This window comes from Syngnathoides biaculeatus, chromosome 3 (genome assembly GCF_019802595.1).
Source record: "Syngnathoides biaculeatus isolate LvHL_M chromosome 3, ASM1980259v1, whole genome shotgun sequence".
NCBI lineage: Eukaryota > Metazoa > Chordata > Actinopteri > Syngnathiformes > Syngnathidae > Syngnathoides > Syngnathoides biaculeatus.
Genome location: NC_084642.1, coordinates 23,273,810 through 23,296,456, shown reverse-complemented (window position 1 = coordinate 23,296,456; position 22,647 = coordinate 23,273,810). Strand labels below are relative to the sequence as shown.

Below are 22,647 nucleotides of genomic sequence, written 5' to 3'. Positions count from 1 at the left end.
GCACAAAATCTAAACAAACCATTTCCATGTCATGTAAAAATCAATTTCATTCCCGTACAAATCTGCATAAAATGTATTTTGATTTTCTCTTTTTAAGTCACAATGGAAGCAGCTAATAAGGGAAAAACAGAAAGACGGTGAACCCCCATTATTGGCTCGTAGTAAAAATCTGCAAATATTTTGTTTCCTATAAGTCCTGTAGACATTTTCCAGTTTTCATCATCCCTAAAAAGTATAAATAAGCAGGGGATTGCAAGAAAATACCGCAAATGATATAGGGCTCCCGCAAATAATGAAGAATGGGTGCCTCCCCAACCAAAATAATCTGTAAATGGGTGAATCTCTCTGCACCAATCTGCAACTATGCAAGGGTTCAATGTTTTGTCTAGTTACACAAACTAATTGCCGGTGCCCCCCAACCAAAAAATGCAAAATCCTACTATCTGAAAATCCTTTATGAACTAGGTACTAGCCTGATATAATATAAATAAAAATACAGCACTTTTAATAACTATTTTCTCTTTTTTGTCATTTTAGTCAAATTGAAAATATTCCTCCTCCCCAGAATGCATACATACACTACTGTAGTTGTAGTCCTGCTCTCCTTCTTGTAATATTTGGTTAATTGGTTCATTGTCAAAGAGCAGCAGTCGATCCATTTTCTACACATCTCCTTCTCATTGGGGTCATGGTAGGTGTGCGCAAGCCTGGACCAGTTGACTTTGGGTAAGAGTCATGATGAACCTTGAACTGGTCACCAGCCTGCTGCAGGCCATAGGCTGCACTGAACAGAGAAATGACCATTGACACTCACACTCACACCTAAGGACAATTCCGGCATTTAGGAATCTAACACGTTTTTGGAACGCGGGAGCCAGAGTAATCGGAGAAAACCCACACAAGCATAGGAACAACATATCAACTCCACTCAGCTCCAGCTCCAATGAACCGACATACGAACCCTGAACCTAAAAACAGTAAAGATGACATGCTAAATTAATTGTCAAAAGTGCACCTGGTCGGAGAATATTTTTAGAATTAAAAGAAAATGTTCTTTCTGTTTTTGCCATTTAATAGGATGGAAAGTGCTCTGGCCACTCACTGTTATCTTCTTCCTCGTTTTTGCCAGAATGCACACTGTTGCTTCCATAAAAATTGTTTTGAGAAGCCCCCAACCCCATTTTTGGTCTGAGCAATTTCATAACGACTCTAATGGGACTTTGTGTCTTCATTAAGACACATTAATTACCAACGTTTTGTTGTTTTCAGTCCAAGATGGCCTCCTGAAGCAGCCCCAACACAAATTGCTGTAGTGTGAAATCCACTTATTAGTTAATGAATTATTGACTGTGGTCAGCAGCTGTGGCTGATCCTTGAAGCTTAGACCTTTGACCCTACCATTTGATGCATTGCTTGTCCAACCTCCTTGCTTCAAACTAGTGTACTGTCCCATCCTTTGACCTCTGCTAAAGTTGCCCTCAAATACAGTGGTGCCTATGAGTTCCCTTGCGTAATGAGCTGTCATTTGGCCATTTTTTTTTCTTTTGTATTGTAAGTTAAATTTGGAGTAAAACGGAATGTGATGGGTTTGTGGGGTGTTTTCGGGGGAGCACTGGTTGTGGCGGGGATAAAGATCTGGCATTTGGAGGATGCTTCCTGATCCTATCTGTGTCCAGCCAATGGGATCATTTTAAAAATATGATGAAAAAATAATAGCTTGATGACCGCCATTCACATTTGTGAATGGAATACGTCTGCTGTATCCAGCACATGTCCTTGGAACTTCCATATTAGTCCATTTGGGCTGGTTAAATTCATTTAAAATTGCATTAAATCAGTAGTCTATCTTGCACCAAAAGGTGGTCTGAGCAAGAATAAGTTTAGACAGACTTTCAGCTACCCAATTGTGCCACATACAGTAGATGTCAAAGAACACATCCTTAATGCGCCTGCATGGACATCTTGCCGAGCACTTGCATGAAAATCAAGATTGGGAAATTTCTGCTCTCTGCCGCAGTTTCGCAGTCTACAAAAATGGAAGCCATCATATTAGTCCTCAGTTTCTTAATTGGGTTCTCTAAAAGGTACTTTGAAGATATGAGCATGTGAAGTTCTTTTTAAAAAGGCCATTGGCATTCAGTGTGTGTTCAAAGGCTCTTTTTGAACAATTCATGTATTTTTTATTGCTCTTAACTTTTCAAAAGATGGGTTGTGACGAACCATTCCAACCAACAGGAACAGGCACAATAGGAAGCCGCAGCGTCGCTCTGTCTCCTCTTTGCCTGCCCATAATGTGTGTAATGAAGCGCTGCGAGGCCACTGCAGCAAAATCTTTGCAAGCCGCTAGAGTGATCGCGCTGAGGAACCGCCGGGCGCTGATTCAGCACACGGTCTAGCCTGGCCTGGCTTTCCATTTCTGCACCTTTGCCAGCGTGCTCGAGACACTGAATGCTGCCATGTGAAACTGTCATTGTAACGTCATCCCTTCATCCCTCTGTGGCACTTTTCTTGCACAGTACAACCACTGGCCAGCACCTTAATCTCCCTCGTACCTCCGTAATGCAGTCAATCCTACTCATTCATACACACCGTACAGTATTTCTTCAAATTGTGGCCACCTGTTTTAAACAGCCCGCCCCAATTAGTCAGAACACGTGGAGACATAGAGTAATTTGCTTTTTTTTCTCTTTTATTTTTCACTTTCAAGTTTAAGGAGCTCATAGGTACCTTTGTAATGAGTTTCGTGCCTTTTCGTCAACAAGCAATCGCGTAAGTGGTGCTTATCAGAAGCGTAAAGGCTTCCTGAAAGTTAATCTCTTAATTCAGCAAAAGTCAATGAAGTTTCACCACACCGCAAAACTACCACGAGGCTAATTCAATCAATTTTCCATATGCCACAAATACAACATTCGCCCACATTTTCATGATCTGTGATTCATGAATTGACCCATTTGTTGATATGGGGTGGACGGAGAATCTAGGCTTTTCTACACTTTCTGAAGAATTTTCCTGTTCGCTGTTTTTTGTGCTCAGACCAAAATCCCGTCTAATCTAAAGGTGTGGTGTTGCGGCCATCTCGTGGTGGGTTGTGCCAAGGAATTATGTTGTAGAGGTGAAGCTTCATTTAGTCATGTCATAGCAATTTCCAATAATAAAGTAGTTCTTCACTGTCTTATTGTGGCACTGCTGTACAGGCAATCCTAATCCTTTTTGGGGGTCTCAATATTGTAACTCGTTTATTTTGGTCTTACCGTTCCATTACCATCTTACCAATTTACCTGCTAAGCGTTTACAGCTCCTTGTGGCGAGAAATAATTTTCTGGGCCCAATCACCAGCATGCCATAGGCCAATTTAAAAACAACAACAGTCAATAGTATCCACTACTGGACCGGTGATTCTCAACAAGTGGGATGGGAGGAACCGAAAAGCGGGTCACAGAGCCATTTCGGTGGGCCATGGACAGGTAGTCGGGAATTCGCGAAATAGGAAAATACTTGCAACAACTGAAAACCAGTGTACTTGACGGGAGGAGTAAGAAGTTAACTCGGTAACTAGTCAAAACAGAAGCACCATCTGAAGTATATAAAAAACAAAGCTTCTGCAATGAATTTGTTGAAAGTGTGGAGTCTCATTGTGAACGATGGGAAAAACTATGCTGCGGCTTCGACTCGTGTGACGTGAAATCCAGGAAGTAATTTATGGAACGTGTATCGAAGCGTGATTTGTTATTGGCGAATGAGGCCACTGATGACGTGTGAAGGTTCGAGTTCAAGCTTTGGCAAAATGATCAGTCTGAAAAAAGGAAAAAGCATAACGGATCCCAGGAAATCCCAATTGTACGGGTTACTTGTTGTGTTGAAACTTGGCCAATGACAAAATTGTGACAAATCATACTGTTTTGTCATTGAGACAGAAAAGAAATTCCTATGAATAGCAATCAACATTTTGTCCCAGTGAGTGAATCTGTTCCTCCCTGCTATGATTTGCTCTTTTCAAACCTCTCTCCTCAACAAGCCCAGGACAAATGTGGTCTTTCACGATTGCACTATGTCAGACTCCAGCCATAAAATCTTAGCGTATCGTAAACGTTGCGATTCCCAATAAAATATGCTGGACCCGGTCTTGGAAATCATGTGTGCTCGCTAATTCGGGCTAAGTGTTCCTGTAGTTTGATCTAGGCATTATTTATTCAAGTGGACAATCTGTTAGGCTACAAACAGCAAATATTTGACCACCATTGCAACAGACACACACACACACACAAAAAAAAAAAAAAATCCTGTACCTTGTACTACACGTACACACAAAAATTTGTATTAGATTTACGATAAAATACGACCTGGATGTGATGGGGCACATGACTTTTTACGGTGCCTTTTGAAATGGCTTCGAGGCAGGAACATGCGATTTCATTTAATAGCACTGCTTTGCAGTGCTGCTTCCTCCTAATGTGTTTTCCAATGTCCTCATAAAGGGCGGCGTTTATCTTTCCGGTGTCATATTCCACTGATAGCCTCTCGCATCTGCAGATGTTGCTGCAAAGTCAATAAGAGATTTACATTGGCCTTGGACTCCTCATTACAAGTTTTATGGCCCTGTGCGACTGAATTAAAACAGACATTTGAGACAATGAATCAGAGCTTAATTCTGTACATTTGGCATAGGACGTTTATGAGAGAGAATAATTCATAGAAAAATTCATTGTGCCACTTTAATGTGTGACATTCATCCAAAGATTAAAACCACCATACATAAATGTGGATCACATTGAGTCCAATAGATATGGATTCATTTAGGTTCCATCACCACCCTCATCCCCAAGATTGTCCATTAAAATGTGTTCATTCATTCATTTTGTGAAATTCATTAAATTAAATCCGTTATTGGCAAAGGGCGCCACTGATGACATATGAAGGTTCGGGTTTAGGTCTGGGCACAATGACCATAATTTATCCCAGGAAATTGTACGCGTTAGTTGTTGTCTTGAAGCTTGGCCAATGACAAAATTGTGGCAAATATTATTGTTTTGTCATTAAGACTACTAAAAAAAAAACAAAAAGTGTTTCCCATGAATGGTCATCGACGTTTTGTCCCACCCTTATTTTCTAGTAACATGCAACAGGATGAGCATAATTTCCTTACATTATATTCTTTTCGCAGTATTTTAATATAATTGTATGTGTTTCTGTACTATAACGTTTTTTTTATAGTGAAGAAAATTAGTATTTGAACACCCTGCTATATTGCAAATTCCCCACTTAGAAATCATGGAGGGGTCTGAAATTTTCATCGGAGGTGCATGTCCACTGTCTTCTTCTTTTCCTTTCAGCTTGTCCCGTTAGGGGTCGCCACAGCGTGTCATCTTTTGCCATTTTAGCCTATCTTCTGCATCTTCCTCTCTAACCCCAAATGTCTATTACAATCTGCACCAATCACAACTCTCTCGCTGTCTGGGATGCTCAGAACTACTTCATCTACTTCCTTCCAGAATTTCTCTTTCAACTCTAGGTCACATCCTACCTGTGGGGCATAGCCGCTAACCACATTATACATAACACCCTCAATTTCAAATTTTACTCTCATCACTCGATCTGATACTCTTTTCACCTCCAAGACATTCTTAGCCAGCTCTTCCTTTAAAATAACCCCTACTCCATTTCTCTTCCCATCTACTCCGTGGTAGAATAATTTAAACCCTGCTCCTAAACTTCTAGCCTTACTACCTTTCCACCTGCTCTCTTGGATGCAGAGAATATCAACCTTTCTCCTAATCATCATGTCAACCAACTCCTGAGCTTTTCCTGTCATAGTCCCAACATTAAAAGTCCCTACACTCAGTTGTAGGCTCTGTGCATTCCTCTTTTTCTTCTGCAAATAAGTATTTGAACATCTGAGAAAACCAATGTTAATATTTGTTACTGTAGCCTTTGTTTGCAATTACAGAGGTCAAACGTTTCCTGTAGTTGTTCACCAGGTTTGCACACACTGCAAGAGGGATTTTGGCCCACTCCTCCACACAGACCTTCTCTAGAACAGACAGGTTTTTAGGGTGTCACTGAGAAACATGGAGTTTCAGCTCCCTCCAAAGATTTTCTATTGGGTTTAGGTCTGGAGACTGGCTAGGCCACGCCAGAACCTTGATATGCTTCTTACGAAGTCACTCCTTGGTTTTCCTGGCTGTGTGCTTCGGGTCATTGTCGTGTTGAAAGACCCAGCCACAACCCATCTTCAGTGCTCTGACTGAGGGAAAGAGGTTGTTACCCAAAATCTCACAATACATGGCCGCGGTCATCCGCTCCTTAATACAGAGCAGTCCTCCTGTCCCATGTGTAGAAAAACACCCCCAAAGCATGATGCTACCACCCCCATGCTTCACAGTAGGGATGGTGTTCTTGGGATGGAACTCATCATTCGTTTTCCTCCAAACACGGTTAGTGGAATTATGACCAAAAAGTTCCATTTTGGTCTCATCTGAGCACAAAAGTTTCTCCCACGACACCTTTGTATCATCCAAATGGTCATTGGCAAACTTAGGACAGGCCTTGAGATGTGCTGGGGAACCTTCCGTGCCATGCATAATTTCAAGCCATGACGTCTTAGTGTATTACCAACACCTTGGAAACGGTGGTCCTACCTCTTTTCAGGTCATTGACCAAGTCGTGGAGTCCTAGGCTGATTCCTCACCTTTCTAAGGATCATTGAGACCCCATGAGGTGATACCTTGCATGGGGCTCCACTCCGATTGAGATTCACCGTCATGTTTAGCTTCTTCCATTTTCTAATGATTGCGCCAACAGTGGACCTTTTTTCACCAAGCTGCTTGGCAATTTCTCCGTAGCCTTTTCCAGCCGTGTGGAGTTGTACAATTTTGTCTCTGGTGTTTTTGGACAGCCCTTTGTTCTTGCCCATGTTGCATGTTTGAGTCTTACTAATTGTATGGGGTGGACAGGTGTCTTTATGCAGCTAACGACGTCACAGAGGTGGATCTGGTTCAGGATAATGCATGGACTGGAGGTGGACTTTTAAAGGCGGACTAACAGGTCTTTGAGGGTCAGAATCCTAGCTGATGAACAGGTGTTCAAATACTTATTTGCAGCTGTATCACACAAGTAAATGATTGAAAAAAATCATGGATTTTAATTTCAGTATTTTTCTTTTTAGATTATCTCTCTCACTGTGGACATGCACCTCCCATGAAAATTTTAGACTCCTCCATGATTTCTAAGTGGGAGAACTTGCAATATAGCAGGGTGTTCAAATACTTGTTTTTTTCACTGTATTTGACCATTTCCAGATCATAATGACCAAATCAGTTCCTCCCTGCCGATGCAACATTTTGTTTTGTTCAAAAGTGATGTTTTTGGTCGTTGTGATAGTGACTTTTTTATTTTATTTTATTTTATTTTATTTTATTTTATTTTATTTTATTTTACAACTAACCTGGCAATCAAATGTTTGCTGATGGTTTTCCCGCCCACGCTTCGATGGTGCGGGTGTACCTAACACAGTAGTACTGTAATTGCTTGCCGACTGTCAATGAGAAATCACTTTAGTGGGCCCACTGCGGTCAGACAGTTTTAGACATGAGAAAACTTCCCGTTGGATTATTCATGATGCTGCAGGCTTATCAATTAATAATTGAGCTGTACATCGCACAGTTCAAGGATATCAATCTCAATAGGACATCACAAAGGTCGAAAAGATAATACATTGATACATTTCTACAAGTGATCATTCAATGAATATAAAGGTAGACTTTATGGTACATTAGCGTTGTATAGACATTCAATATTATGTACAGCTGTAAACACACCACATTAGAGGTTTGGAAACATGGTATAGAGATGTATAGGATATTGAATATGATGTATATCTTGTACATGAGATGTAAATATACATCAAATATCATGTATATCAGATGTTTACAATACCTGTTTAAATGTATTACATATGATGTAAACAATTGTGGCCCTATTGATATTACATGTGATGTTGATATGGTAAATTAGAAGTACATATATTACTTGTGATATATCATGTCGTGCAAATATATGGACATGATATGATATGAAACCGAAGGGTCTACTCGCTTATCCAGAACACTGTGTACTGATACACGATCACTGAGTGGATTTGAGGGCAGACTCAATTTTGCCTACCTTTCAATTCAAGACCATTGTTGGTTGTGTGACGCCACCTTCTGTAAATAAAAAGAAAATGCATTTACTTTCTTCATTGATGTGATTTGTCTTGCAGGTATTTTATTTTCCACCTTGGTTTTCGGGCCCGCTTGCGGCTTCATCTTGGGTTCTGTCTGTACCAAAGTCTACGTTGATGCCGTTTTCATCGACACCAGTGAGTTTTCCCTTTATTATTTTTGTTGTTGTTGTTGTTTTCCAGTCGGTTGGTAACTTGTAAAAGAAGTATTAGTCACAGCAGTTTTTGGGGTGGGAGGTGGGTGTTATTTATTACAGTAAAATGGAATTCTAACATCTGACCCACACTTCTGTGTGTTAATGAATTGACATCTTCCTCATATCTCGTCCAGGTAAGCTGGAAATCACTCCAGAAGACCCTCGCTGGATCGGGGCCTGGTGGGGGGGTTTCCTCCTGTGCGGTGCCTTACTCTTCCTGGCAGCCCTCTTCATGTTCGGCTTTCCTCAGGCCCTGGATGAGCAGGGCCTGGACGGAGGTGGGGAGAGCGAGCAGGCCATGCTGCCATCTCCGCTCAGCCTGGACTACCGGGCCAAGGCCAAGGGGGGCATCCACGGCTTCGACTTGAACAGCGGACTCTCCGTATGCCAGCATCTCAGAGGTATTGCAGATACCTTAAATACAGTAACATCGTCGCTGGTTCATGTCACGCAAGAACAACCCACCTGCTTGTGTAGATAGTGACCTCAAGTGGATAAATGGAACATTTGCACCTCTCTAAAGGTTCCCTTTTTAACATTTTCTTATCTGAAACTTTTAAATGTAAAATGATTTTGCCATAAATAATTGGTCACTACTTTGTGGATTTTGTCTGTTGCATGGGTTTTGTAATACAACTAAACGAGGGATGACTAAATACACGTGAACATAATGTGTTTCGGTAGAAGTACGTTCATTAAATGTGATGCATTGAAATACATTCCAGATGTATGTAGATGATGTCAATGATGAATCGTGACTGTAAACACAAGACTGCCTTATTTGTTGACATTTGTACTTGTTGCAGTGATTCCACGGGTGACCCGACACCTTCTGTCCAACCCGGTGTTCAGCTGCATCACCCTGGCGGCCTGTATGGAAATCGCCGTGGTGGCCGGTTTTGCCGCCTTCCTCGGCAAATACCTGGAGCAACAGTTCAACCTCACCACCTCTTCGGCCAATCAGCTGCTAGGTAGGCGCGACTTTGCCCTCGTCTGTTGTCTCCCGCTGGAACTTTTGGGGGGAACTCTTTGGTGCTTCCAGGGATGACGGCCATCCCGTGCGCATGCCTGGGCATCTTCCTGGGGGGGCTGCTGGTGAAGAAGCTGAACCTTTCAGCCCTGGGTGCCGTGCGCATGGCCATGGCTGTCAACTTAGTGTCCACGGCCTGCTACGTCTCCTTCCTCTTCCTGGGTTGTGACACTGGCCCTGTCGCCGGGGTAACGGTCGCCTACAGCAACGAGTAAGTGAGGCCCAAATCAGTCAACATGGATGCTTTGTGAAGCGATACTTAAACTACTGCTGCTACTAATATTACGACTACAACCACGATTAGGACTGTTACTATTGACACTACTACGGCTCCTACTACAACAACTACTCTTACTGCTACCATAACCACTACGACTACCTTCTGCTATTTCTACCACAGTAATATTACTATACTGCTGGTAAAACTACACTAAATATAACTGAACTGCTATAACAACTACCTTACCAATACATTAAATCTACTACTATGAGTACTCGTACTACTACTATTAGTATGTCTAGAAAGTTGCTACTACTTCTACTATTCCACTACTACCTCAACTCTTGCTATTGCTACTACCACTGTTGCTGCTGTTAATATAACAACAATGAGTATGACTGCTAGTACAATGCTACTATTACTGCACTTCGAATAAAACTATTACTACCACAATGACACCCCTACCAACACGACAACACAGTTACTAGTCCTACTATGGCTACATTAGTACTACTACTACTGCTGTTACCACAGCTGATAATACTTTCATTGTTATTACAATACAATTATTCCTACTGCTCCTGTCCTTCTACAAAAGCAGCTTTCTATTTTCAGTAACACTCATATCAGAAAATTTCAACATCAAGAATGTGAACTACTGAACTCAAGAACCCTTCACTCGCCATGCTGCTGCTCAGCACTGAGAGGGACTTTCTGGCTGTAATATGGCCGGACGGGTTATTTTTCCTTTCTCTTCAGCCCAGTCGTGGACTTGATTGGGCTCACGCTCAAGTAAATTTTATGTATTGCAGCAGCGATCATTGGAGCACTTCTCACAGTGCTCCATGTCAACGATGACAGACAGCCTGGTTATTAGCTTTAGTGGTGTCGTATTCGCCTTCACAAGTATTCAATTATGAGGAAATAAGGCTAAGGCTGGTATCTGTCCCATACCTGGTACTCGCCCATCCCTAGTTGATACTAATAAAGGGTGAGTACCAATACCAGGATTGGGCCTTTCTCGGCCATTTTTACCTCAATCCTCTGTTGACCCATGTTGCATTTTTGCACATGGTTCTTCCAGTTTACCGACTTGGCATTTGCCATTATTGACCAGTGTTGTACAATTTCAGATAACCTGGAACCCTGCTTGGTTAATAGAGGGTTAAATGAATCACTTCCACCCCTAAAATTTGAGATCCAATCAAGATTTTTTTTCAAGACTTAGATCTTAGAAATGTGTAAAACCACAATACACTAGTTGGTTGTGACCTAATATTTTAGCTATAGTAATAATGTCCTTGTTTTAGAGACACGTCGTGACGAAGGATTTTGTGTACGAATGTAGCGTGGTGTCGACCGCTGTGATGTGTGCTGCAGGACGCTGCGTCACTGGCAGAGACCCGAGTCTCCCTGCATCAGCAGCTGCAACTGCTACACGGCCTCGGTGAGCCCCGTGTGCGGATCCAACGCCGTCACCTACCTCTCCGCCTGCTTCGCCGGCTGCACCAAACCAGTGAGTTAGCCTGCACGCACAAGGACACGTTATTCATATATACAGGAGCTACTGTATACAATGCGACCTTAAATGCAGGTCTGGGCAAAGTACGGTCAATGGGCCACATGTACCCGACTGAACATTTTCTGTAATATTTATTGCATTCATTTAGTCACACCCTGCATGAACGTAACTAAGATTTTCTTTCTTTTAAGAATTCATCCCAAAGTAATGAATCAGTTTATTCTCAATTATTCAATAAGAGGCCCCGTAGCCGGGTCAGGAAGGGCATCCGGCGTTAAAATTGTGCCAAACCTATATGTGCGTTCATCTGAGATGACACACTGTGGCGACGCCGAAAGAAACTTACTATTGTCACTTATTCAATAAAATATTAGTAAAATAATAAATTTAATTATAATTGTAACATGTCGTGTTGATTTTTTTCATTGATTGGTTGATGAATTTATTGCAAATAGTAAAGTAAGCCATTTTACATTTATTTTTAATATTTTGTATTTCTTTAAATAAACTATTAATTTATTTTAGAAAATACCATACAAATCTGAGTAAATATTTTTATGCATATTGAATGTTTTCACATTTTTCAAATAAATATTTCTAATCAATAATTTCTACAATAACAAAAGAAAACAGTACTAATAAAACAGTGAGACTAATTCTTTACATAAAATGTTGGTTTAGTTTTATTCAAAAATATTTACTGTAAGTAATACCAGCAAAATATGAGTAAATATTTTTAGATGTTATATGTTATGTTATATATGTTAGATATTTTTAACAAATATCTTTGACTAAGTCATTGTAAAAAGAAACGGTATAATTAGAATATTTGTATACATTTTTACATGACAGTTCGCCCGTGTATTGGTGTATTGCCGAGTTTGCATGTTTTGTCCCACATCCCAAAAAATACATGCAAAGATCGGGTACTCTAAATTGTCCGTTGATGAAGAAAATGGATGGATGGCTGGATCGATATCCATCCATCTATTATTAGAGCCCCTTATCCTCACTAGTTTCGCAGGCATGCTGCAGCCAGTCCCAGCTATCTTTGAGCATGAGGCAGGGCACACCCTGAACTGGTTGCCAGCTAATCATAGAGCACATGGAGACAGACAACAGTCACACTCAGAATCACACCTAGGGGCTGAGCCTCTGTGCATGAGGATAAGCAGCCAAGAAAATGGATGGATGGATAAATGTTTTTAAATATAAACGAATTATCATTTCAGCATTATCACAGATATTGGTATAGTTCACTTTTAGTGCACATGTACACATTTTTGGGGGTGGTTTTGGAATTACGTCATGGCCGAGTGATTGACCTGGACTCATCGCAAAATAGCCTCAGTGGAGCCTTAACGGTCGAACCCATGTGTTGTTTGTCAGAACCTGACAGGTTGCACGTGCATATCGAGCAGCGTTGAGGAAGCGGTGGCTCTTCCCGGGAAATGTCCGAGTCCAGGCTGCCAGCAGGCCTTCCTCACCTTCCTGTGCGTCATCTGCCTGTGCAGCATGATCGGAGCCATGGCCCAGACGCCCTCCGTTATCATCCTCATCAGGTCAGCAGTGGTCGCCGGAGGGACTCTTACCTTCATTTTGACCAAAGACATTTGTAGAGAGAACAAAGTCTGGAACTTCCCCATCACATCGTTTATCATTCATTACGTTGTCAAGCAGTGTCAACAATCCCAGCATTTTGGCATACTAGTAAGACAACAAATTCCATGTTACTAGTGAAGGCAAACTGTGAAATTTATGACCATCTGTATGATACTCGCACTGCTACTGAAGTGCTAGATATTGATAGAAGAATTTTTCCGTGTCACGACAGTTGGACAGAGTTATCAACTAGTGCACAGTTTGCCTCACGAGTAACTTAAAGTGGTCCTACTAATATGCCTAACTTGTCCTCGAGTAGTGGAATGTTGTAGTGTAAAAAATATGAAATTTTTACCCGTGAGACACCATCATTCTCCTTTGTACTAGTGTGCTGAAATGCTTTAGCACAGAGGACGAAGTGCTTACCAGCAGTGATGAATAATACAGATAACAAACAGCATATTGTGGCCATCAATTCTTTATGAGACTTTACGGGCCGTCTGTACTACGACTACTGCAAGACTACTTTTCTGGACTACTACTTTGTTTATGGTGTTGGCTTCTTTAGAACGGTGAGTCCAGACCTCAAGTCCTACGCCCTGGGAGTCCTCTTCCTGCTCCTGAGGCTCATTGGTAAGACCCCCCCCCCAGTGGCGCTTGCATGTTCTTCCTGTGCGTGTGTGGGTTTTTTTTCTGGGTATTCAGTTTAACGCCAAAATTCGAAAACAACATGCATGGTAGGTTAATTGAAGACTCTAAATTGCCCATAGGTGTGACTGTGATCACAAATGCTTGTTCATTTATGTGTGCCCTGTGACTGGCTGGCCGATCACTTCAGGGTCAAAATGCTCCACAACCCTACGACGCTGGTGCGGGTAAGGGGTACGGAAAATGAATAAATGAATTACATAAGGGTTGATGCCACTCTCCCAGCTTTCTTGAAAGGTATTTCAGATATCAAATCTCTACCTACCTATATTCTTTTTACTACTACCACCGATTATTTCTACGACTACTCATAATAACAATCCTCTACTTGCTGTATCTACGGTTTTGATCCAGGCTTCATCCCGCCACCGCTGATCTTTGGCATGGGCATCGACTCGACGTGCTTGTTCTGGAGCTCGGTGTGCGGCGAGAAGGGCGCCTGCATGCTGTACGACAACGTGGCCTACCGCCACCTGTACGTCAGCATCGCCATTGGACTCAAGTCGTCAGCCTTCCTGCTCTACGCCACCACATGGCAGTGCTTGAGGCGCAACTACAGGAAGTACATCAAGAGCAGCGAGGGCTACCTGACGCCCACCGAGCTCTTCTCCTCCAATGTGACTCTGGACCAGCTGGGCAGGGAGCACTCGGACGCCGCCAGCCGGACCAAGTTCGTGTTCAACCTAGAAGAGGCGTGCGACAACATGGAGTCCGTCTTGTAGTTGTGACGATGGTCCTCCTCCTCTTCCTCTTTGCCGCACACAAAGGTTGCACTAAATTCATTTTCATTTTTTACTAAAGGATGGACATACTTGAAGTTAATTCTCTCATTTTTAGAATTTAACAGCGTATATATTTCATAGGATGGTAATGCCGCTGTCCAATTTAAAAAAGCATGTAGCCCCACATATTTAACTGCCAAAATCTACACTTTAAGTTTCATCTGAAATTAAAAAACATTTTAATTTTCCTTTCCCTGGAGAAAAAAAATTGTTTTGAATATATACTTTTTTTTAACTGAGGGTGAAATTTTGGATGGAAAACAGTGTTGAAAATGCTACATTTGCAAAAAAAAATATTTTTTTATTTTTCAATTTGGCGATTTTTTATTTTTTTTTGGACACCAACCGTGATGTTCATATGAACATTGGACATTTGTTATAAAAACAAATAATTATTTACATAAGATGCTATTATATACTGTGTATTAATGTGAAAATGTTTTATTTAGACAATTCTATATTAATTATAATAGTAATTAAAATATATTAGCTCCAGATGACATTGATTAGTCTAATGATTTAATCATTTGTAGCCACTCAATGAATGAATGCCATTGATTGTAATTCTACACCCTGAACAATGAGATAAGAGAGCTTCTTCTATTTCAGTGCATCCATAAAAGCAAGGTAAAAATGAATAAAAAAGTATTAACTACTAATTATCAAATAGGTGGCAACATGAAAGTTTGCACCAGTGCAGCTGCGGAGCAACCTCTAAAGTCCAACTCGGGATTTCCGATAGTAAATAATCAAGTGTATGATAGAAGAGTACCAAAGTTAATAGTATAAAATACATGTGATGGTCATTTTTATGACAGTGAGCCTGGAACAATGACGTAGAATAAAAACTGAACTGCACACAAGCCCCTTTCACGTGGTCAACTCCCAGTCAGGGCAAAACATTGCTTTGGATACTATTTCAAGTGAAAGTTGACATCCTTTGGCATCCTTACAATTGCACATCGTGAAACATAACAGCAGCAAATTTAATTGGAATAGGTTAGGTTTCGCTTTTTTGTTGCACTGTTTGGTGTCAAAACCGTGCAGGCGGTCACAAAGAAGTAACTTTTCACCGGTAAGTCAGCTGGTAAAGCTTCACAGTTCTGAGGACCTGGGTTCGATCCTGGCCCCACCAATATGGAGTTTGTATGTTCTCCCCATGCCTGCGTGTTTTTACTCCAGGCACTCCAGTTTCCTCCCATATCCCAAAAAATGCAACATTAACTGGAGACTCTAAATTGCCCGTAGGTGTGATTGTGAGTGCGGCTGTTTGTCTCTATGTGCCCTGCGATTGCCTGGCAACCAATTCAGGGTGTACCTGTCTTCTGCCCATTGACAGATGGGATAGGCTCCAGCACTCCCCGCGACCCGTGTGAGGATAAGAGGCAAAGAAAATGAATGGATGGATATTTATCGCATATTTTCCAGAACAATCTGTGTATGTTTACCATACGTTTTGCTCTGACTGGAAGTCAGAGTCTGTTGACCATAGCGGAAACCAATGATGGAAGCAGAGTGCGCAGTCCAGTTTTTATTCTACTTCATTGGGCTGGAGTTTTTGAATGTATCGTGACTTCCTGTATCTATTCTTCTCTTGTTTAGCTAGCATGTGGCATAAAAAAAGGCCTCGGAAGGCCAAAATGCACAGTGTTTATCATTCAAATGGAAGTGTAAAAATGACGAAGCCATTAAAATCCATTACACGAAAACTTTGGATGAAAAAAAGCAAGTGCAACCGTAAAAACAACTACATGAAGGACATTGTAAAAATAACTAAAAGGAAACACAACAGCTGTAAAAAATGAAAGGAAAACAAAAAAATCTAAAGCATTATTTAAAACAACTAAACATACAAAGAAAGAATATCAAATGCGAGCAAAACTAAGTCTTAAAAGAACTAAAACAACTGTTACACCAAATAAATCAAAGAAAAACATACATTCTAAAAACTACAAAAAAACAGTAGTAACTATAACATCACCTGTCCTTCCAAAAAAACAACTGTTTGATAAAATGCAACTAAAAATTATGACTTTTAAGGAAAATTTCAAAGCAGAGAAAACCAAAACAATTAACATCAATGAAAACAGAAAAGAACGCCTCTAAGTGAGATTCTGAAAACAATAACTATACATTAAAACGTAAAAAAAAAAAAAAAAAAAAGAAGGCATCGATATAAACTGAAAATCCACTCGTAAAAACAACTAAGAAATATCAAAATGACCTTCCAGTGTTTTGTGAACAAGAAAGGAAAACTTCAACCTGAGATCCAATCTCGAAAACCAACTCGAACTTTCAAACTTTTGGGCTTTAGAGGTTCGACTGTGGCTCCGCAAGACCCGAAATGTCGAATGCCGCTCTCCGTCGAGCTTTCGTGTCAGAAAGCAGCAGAACATCAACCTCATGCGGACCTCATCTTCCTGCAGAAAAAGCAAAGCGGGGCGTCCCATAGCGACCGTCACCCCCCACCCCCTCTCCCGTGACACGTCATCACGGACAAACGCCACAAACCTCCTCCAGCTTGTATGTAGCCTCTCTGCGACCAATCGCGCACGTAAGCAACTTGTTCGGTGTCTGTGCTCTAGAGGAAAGTAGGATGTCCTCACTGTTGCTAGGTAGAACTTTCTTCAAGTGGGCCGTCGGGCTCTTTTCCTTTTGCATCCAAGCCACCTAAAGCGCGGCGGACCAATGAGAGCAACAGACTTTTACGTGCCTGGAACTTCCTCTATGACCGTCTTCTTGTTGCCATGGAGATACCCGCAAGACGCTACTTTTCTTTTGCCACTTCACGTATTTTTGCCTTGTGATGCGAAAAAAAGTAACCTTTAGAACAACAATGCCTTTTTTTTTAATTGTGTGAATGATGATTTCTTGTTCGCCGCAGTTTTTCGAAATGTGACAAATTCCACCTTTTTTCCCAACCATATACAAAATTCATGTCCTGAAAATCATTGCTCCACAGCATTTCAGTTCTGCATCGGGTTCTTGTCGGTTATGATGATGAAATGTTCCTTCATTTTTATGAACGTGTATTGTGGAGACCTGATCACAACTGGTCAACTTTTTCTTTTTATATTTTATTTTTTTAACGAAATGCGCACAGAATTGACTTTAGGAATTTGCAAGCACGATTTGTTGGAGGCAAGGTGTTTTTATCCGCGTCCGGCAGCATGTTGCCTTCAGCTAAGAGAAACCGAAAGAGGCGGTTTCCGTTGGCTGCATGTGTGCAAGGGATCTTTGAAGCAGAGAGAGAGAGAGAAAACAGCATTTAAGTAGAAAAATAATTGGGGTTTTTTTTCGATTTACATTTTACATGACTTACATTTTGAGTTTTTTATTTCAACAAAATGAATTTGTATTTTTTTAAAAGCTTTCTGTCCTGTATGATGTTGACAAAGGATTATAATGATTGTATGTTCGTTGTATATAAATTAAATATACTATTTTTGCTTTTAATACTGCACCACACTTGCTTGATTATTTTTACATGAGCGAAAACTTTCCAGCTTAGCATTTAGCATTGCAAAATATTCCGAGTAATATAAAGACATTTTAGTATTGATGAATTTTACATAGTCTACATAGAACATTTGCTGTTGTTTGAAAATATTTGGCAAATTAAAGAAATTATTAAATTATCAATTATACTACCTTTCATGATTACTCTTACTTTGCCACTATCAGATGATTTCCATAGCAATTGCAATTAATTACAAATAATTGCACATTCCATACATGTTTGTTCTAAATGCTGAGTACAATTACGTTTGCACTGATTACGCTTAGCAGCATTACATTTTTTAATACTCTTATCAACATGAATGGACTTAACTTATGTAAACATTAATTATTGCAACCTTTTAAATTCAAGCCCAACAAGAAACCATATGGGCACAAAGTGTAAAACTGTTTCTGTTACTGTACTGTAACTTTCAATGTACTATATCGTGACTGGATGGTTATTGTAAAACTAAACATAAAACAAAAGGAATTACACACATTGCACATTTGATCTATAACATATAATGTTTCCGGATCGCCAGCTGAATGTCAACACACATTTTAAATGGTATTGACCAGCTGACAAAAATTTGCATCAAAGTCACGGTAATACGATCCCCCTACATAATGAATATTTACCAAGGCTGGAATTTTTTCTTATCCTTTGAGGAAAAGTTTTGGCTCATCATTTCTTCATTTGTGGAGCAACTTTCTAATTTTGAGGAGCAATTTATGCCGCTTAATCGGACAGGGACCCATCTATTCATTTTCTGAGTCGCTTATCCTTTCAAGGGTCATGGGAGTGGTGGACCCTATCCCAGCTGTCATCGAGAAGGAGGCTGGGTACACCCTGAACTGGTTGCTAGTCAATCGCAGGGCACATGGAGACAGACAACTGATGCACTCACAATCACACCGAGGGGTAATTTAGAGTCTCCAATTAACACGTTTTTGGAATGTGGGAGGAGATTGGAGTGTCCAGAGAAAACCCATTCAGGCACACGGAGAACATGCAAACTCCACACAGGCAGGGCCGGGATTTGAACCCCAGACCTCAGAACTGTGAGGCAGATGTTCTAAACACCACCTGTAATGCCTTCACCCAAGTCATACAGTTCCGAGTCACTGAGACCAAATAGTAATGAAATGTATCTCAATGCCTGACTAAAGAATTTAATGAAAAATGGTCTAAAATAATTATTCCCACAATATTCTAACATTTTGTGGTTTCCCACTGAGGCCTCCACTCCCTGAGAAGGTTTGCATCAGGAAGGGCATCCGGCGTAAAAATTGTGCCAAAACATATATGTGCTTTCATCTGAGATGACACGCTGTGGCGACCCCGAAAGGGACAAGCCGAAAGAACCCCCCCCCCCTTTGATTATAAAAATATTTTTGTAATCTTAATTGACCTTAGATGGAAAGATTTGATCTGATTTTATGTCACACAATAAGGGGGAAAAAAGTGTATGTTTCATTTTATATCATGTGTGTAAACAATGTTTTATATTTCAATGCTTAGTCCTTTGCTGGCAATTAGCATATTCACCTCAGTGGAACGTGGCATTAACACAGTGTGTGTGTGTGTGTATGTGTGTGTGTGTGTGCGTGCATCATTAAATAGACTTTACTGTTCGCAGAAGAAAGGTAGTATGTTTCCTGTCCAAGCAGGAAGACGATTGGTGGTGACAGCTCTTTCATCCCAAAGCATTGGTTCTGGGCCACCATCTCTTTTTGGCCTTGGATCATCACCAGCGTCTTGGCTCGGTTGAGCCAGGTACCGACGCGGCTTTGGCGAGAGTGTCCGTGGGTGGCGGTGCAGCCAGGCGGAAAGCACGCCATTCTACGTCGCGAGTGACTCTGAGAGGTCGTGTCGCCGTATGGACGATTGACTCGATGACTCGGGACTGGACGCCAAAGACGTATCTGACAGACAAATGTGTCTTCCACTCGTCTTCACTTTTCAACCGCGCTGGCCTCCCCAACCCATAGACGACCTCGCCGTGACCTCGCCTGTCACGCACCACCGCATGGCAGAGAACATTCTGGATCTCGTCACTGATGACGGCAGCACCGTGGACGAGTGTTTAGCAAGTCAGCCTCGCACTTTGGAGTTTCAAGGGTTCAATCTCGGTTCTGTATGGAGTTTGTACAGTGAAGAAAATAAGTGTTTGAACACCCTGCAATATTGCAAGTTCTCCCACTTCTGGGTCTGAAATTTTCATCGTAGGTGCATGTCCACTGTGGGAGAGATAATCTTAAAAGAAAAACACAAAAATCACAATGGATTATTTTTTTAATGATTTATTTGTGTGATACAGCTGCAAATAAGTATTTGAACACCTGTCTATTAGCTAGAATTCTGAAACTCAAAATCCTTTTAGTCCACCTTAAAAAGTCCACCTCCACTCCATGCATTATCCTGAATCAGATGCACCTGAGTGTCTACCCCATACATTCAGTAAGACTCAAACTTGCCTAGCCAGTCTCCAGATCTAAACCCAATAGAAAATCTTTGGAGGGAGCTGAAACTCCGTGTTTCTCAGCGACTGCCCAGAAACTTGTCTGATCTAGAGAAGATCTGTGTGGAGGAGTTGGCCAAAATCCCTCCTGCAGCGTGTGCAAACCTGGTGAACAACTACAGGAAAAGTTTGACCTCTGTAATTGCAAACAAAGGCTACTGTAGCAAATATTAACATTGGTTTTCCCAGGTGTTCAAATACCTATTTGTAGCTGTATCACACAAATAAATCGCTAAAAAAACATACATTGTGATTTCTGGATTTTTCTTTTCACATTATCTCTCCCACAGTGGACATGCACCTACGATGAAAATTTCAGACCCCTCCATGATTTCTATGTGGGAGAATTTGCACTCCAGCAGGGTGTTCAAATACTCACTTTAAAAAATGTTTTAGTGCAGAAACACATACAATTACATTAATATACTGCAAAAAGAATATAATGTAAGGAAATTATGCTCATCATGTTCCAGGTTACTAGAAAATAAGGGTGGGACAAAACGTTGATGACCATTCATGGGAAACAGTTTTTTTTTTTTTTAGTAGTCTTAATGACAAAACAATTCTGGATTTTTCTTTTTAGATTATCTCTCTCACAGTGGACATGCACCTACGAAGAAGATTTCAGACCCTTCCATGATTTCTAAGTGGGAGAACTTGCAGTATAGCAGGGTGTTTAAATACTTATTTTCTTCACTGTATGTTCTCACCTGTGCACGAGCAATACTTGTAGTGGCAGGATTAATAGTAGTACGGCAAGCTGATTCAACATTTATTCGATATCTTGTTCAAGCTTCATGTATTGTTAGTATGCTCTTCATCCTCATTACTAAGACAATTCAGTGCTTGAGTAGAATGACTGTCTTGAAGTTTTACTATGCGTTTTTCACTATTAGTGTCTTTTTTGGCCTACTAGTAGGCAACTGAACCTTACTGGTAAACTATTGTGCTGGACTAACAATATTAGAAGGCCTCTCCTGGATCCTACTAGTAGCACCAAAATGCCCATTAGTAGTTTTACCTCACTGTTAACATCTAGTTTTCTTGCTAGTATGCCACATTGTCCTACATTGCAAAATGTCATACATAGAAAAGAAAAATACTAGCAAAAGCCAATTGTTGTAATCACCCACTGTAGTTGGTCTAAAGGTGTTCTGTCTTATCTCTCTCTATAAACCCGTTCAAGTATTTATTTGATATCCAGCTGAAGGTCCATGGCATACTAGTATGGCAACTACATTTTACTAGTGAGTCAAAACTGTGCAGTAGTTGACAATTGCATCCTACTAATACTACACGTGACAAAATTTCTCTCTGTGTTGCTGGTAGTCTCATTAGTGAATGCGAGTCAGTGACAGGTCACCAATAATCCCTCTCACGTAAACGAGAAGGAAGGTCATTCTTCTTCAACTGTGTAAACACGTCTTCTTGGTGTCCTCCATCAAGTCGGCCTCAGAGAACTTATGCTCAGGATTCTGTTTTAGGGGAGTGGGGGGCAGAGACAACAATGCATTGCTCCGCACCGCATTCGTTACACTGATTAGTCACGCTGCATCCGTCTGTCAACTCAAACACACGAACATCCATCCTTTCACACACACACACACACACGACAGAAACATCTGGCTGTCCAGTCACATGAACGTAACGTAAACATCTCTCAGGCACACGTGATGGAGATCGTAAATTTTATCCTTTCATATTCACAACAGTGCAATCTCCTCCCCAGCCCGAGCAAATCAATTTCTTTTTCTCAGGTTATTGACTGTCAGTCACTCACGTGTCCCTTTTAAAGGGAATAAGAGGAGGCGCTGCGATTGGACACGACTGTGAGCGCGCCGTCATCAGCGCAGACGTGCTTCCTTTAAATACGCTCGGGTAAGCCGCGTCACAAAATTATCAACACCCGCATTGTGATTGGTTTATCACAGTCACAAAACAGATTTGATAATGTCAACATTTCTGACAATTTACATATTAAATATTTCATTTCAATACATAATGTAAACATCTGTCTGTCCATCCACATACACACACAACTCAAACACGGCCTTGTTTGGTGAGTCGAGCGGGATTGGGTGCACCTGTCGTGAACGTCGGTCTCTGCGAATCACACTCACTGGTGCTAACTGACCTTGAAAATCACCTGTGTCACTCGTGCCCAGTGGCACTAGCGCTACCTGTCCGATCGCATGGCGCGTCAGTGCAGAGAGCCCGTCCCAAACTTCCCAGGCGCACATCCAAAAATCTTCTCTGCTTCCTACCTTTCAGGCTTGACTGTGTTGTTGATAGCGCATCTATTCAACTGCAACATACTGACATTCGTTCACACAATAATGAGATGC

General features: G+C 41.1%; 1 protein-coding gene across 1 annotated transcript in view; it reads left to right on the top strand.

Moving 5' to 3' along the window:
* Nucleotides 1-14,411, top strand: part of LOC133497959 (solute carrier organic anion transporter family member 3A1-like) — a 28,206-nt gene extending 13,795 nt beyond the window's left edge. Inside the window, exons 3-10 of the mRNA XM_061814258.1 lie at nucleotides 8,258-8,356; nucleotides 8,550-8,816; nucleotides 9,222-9,386; nucleotides 9,458-9,656; nucleotides 11,046-11,181; nucleotides 12,577-12,749; nucleotides 13,358-13,422; nucleotides 13,852-14,411. Coding sequence (XP_061670242.1) covers nucleotides 8,258-8,356; nucleotides 8,550-8,816; nucleotides 9,222-9,386; nucleotides 9,458-9,656; nucleotides 11,046-11,181; nucleotides 12,577-12,749; nucleotides 13,358-13,422; nucleotides 13,852-14,219 — 1,472 coding nt within the window. The 3' untranslated portion in view covers nucleotides 14,220-14,411. The remainder of the gene's footprint in view (nucleotides 1-8,257; nucleotides 8,357-8,549; nucleotides 8,817-9,221; nucleotides 9,387-9,457; nucleotides 9,657-11,045; nucleotides 11,182-12,576; nucleotides 12,750-13,357; nucleotides 13,423-13,851) is intronic.
* Nucleotides 14,412-22,647: the final 8,236 nt, after the last annotated feature.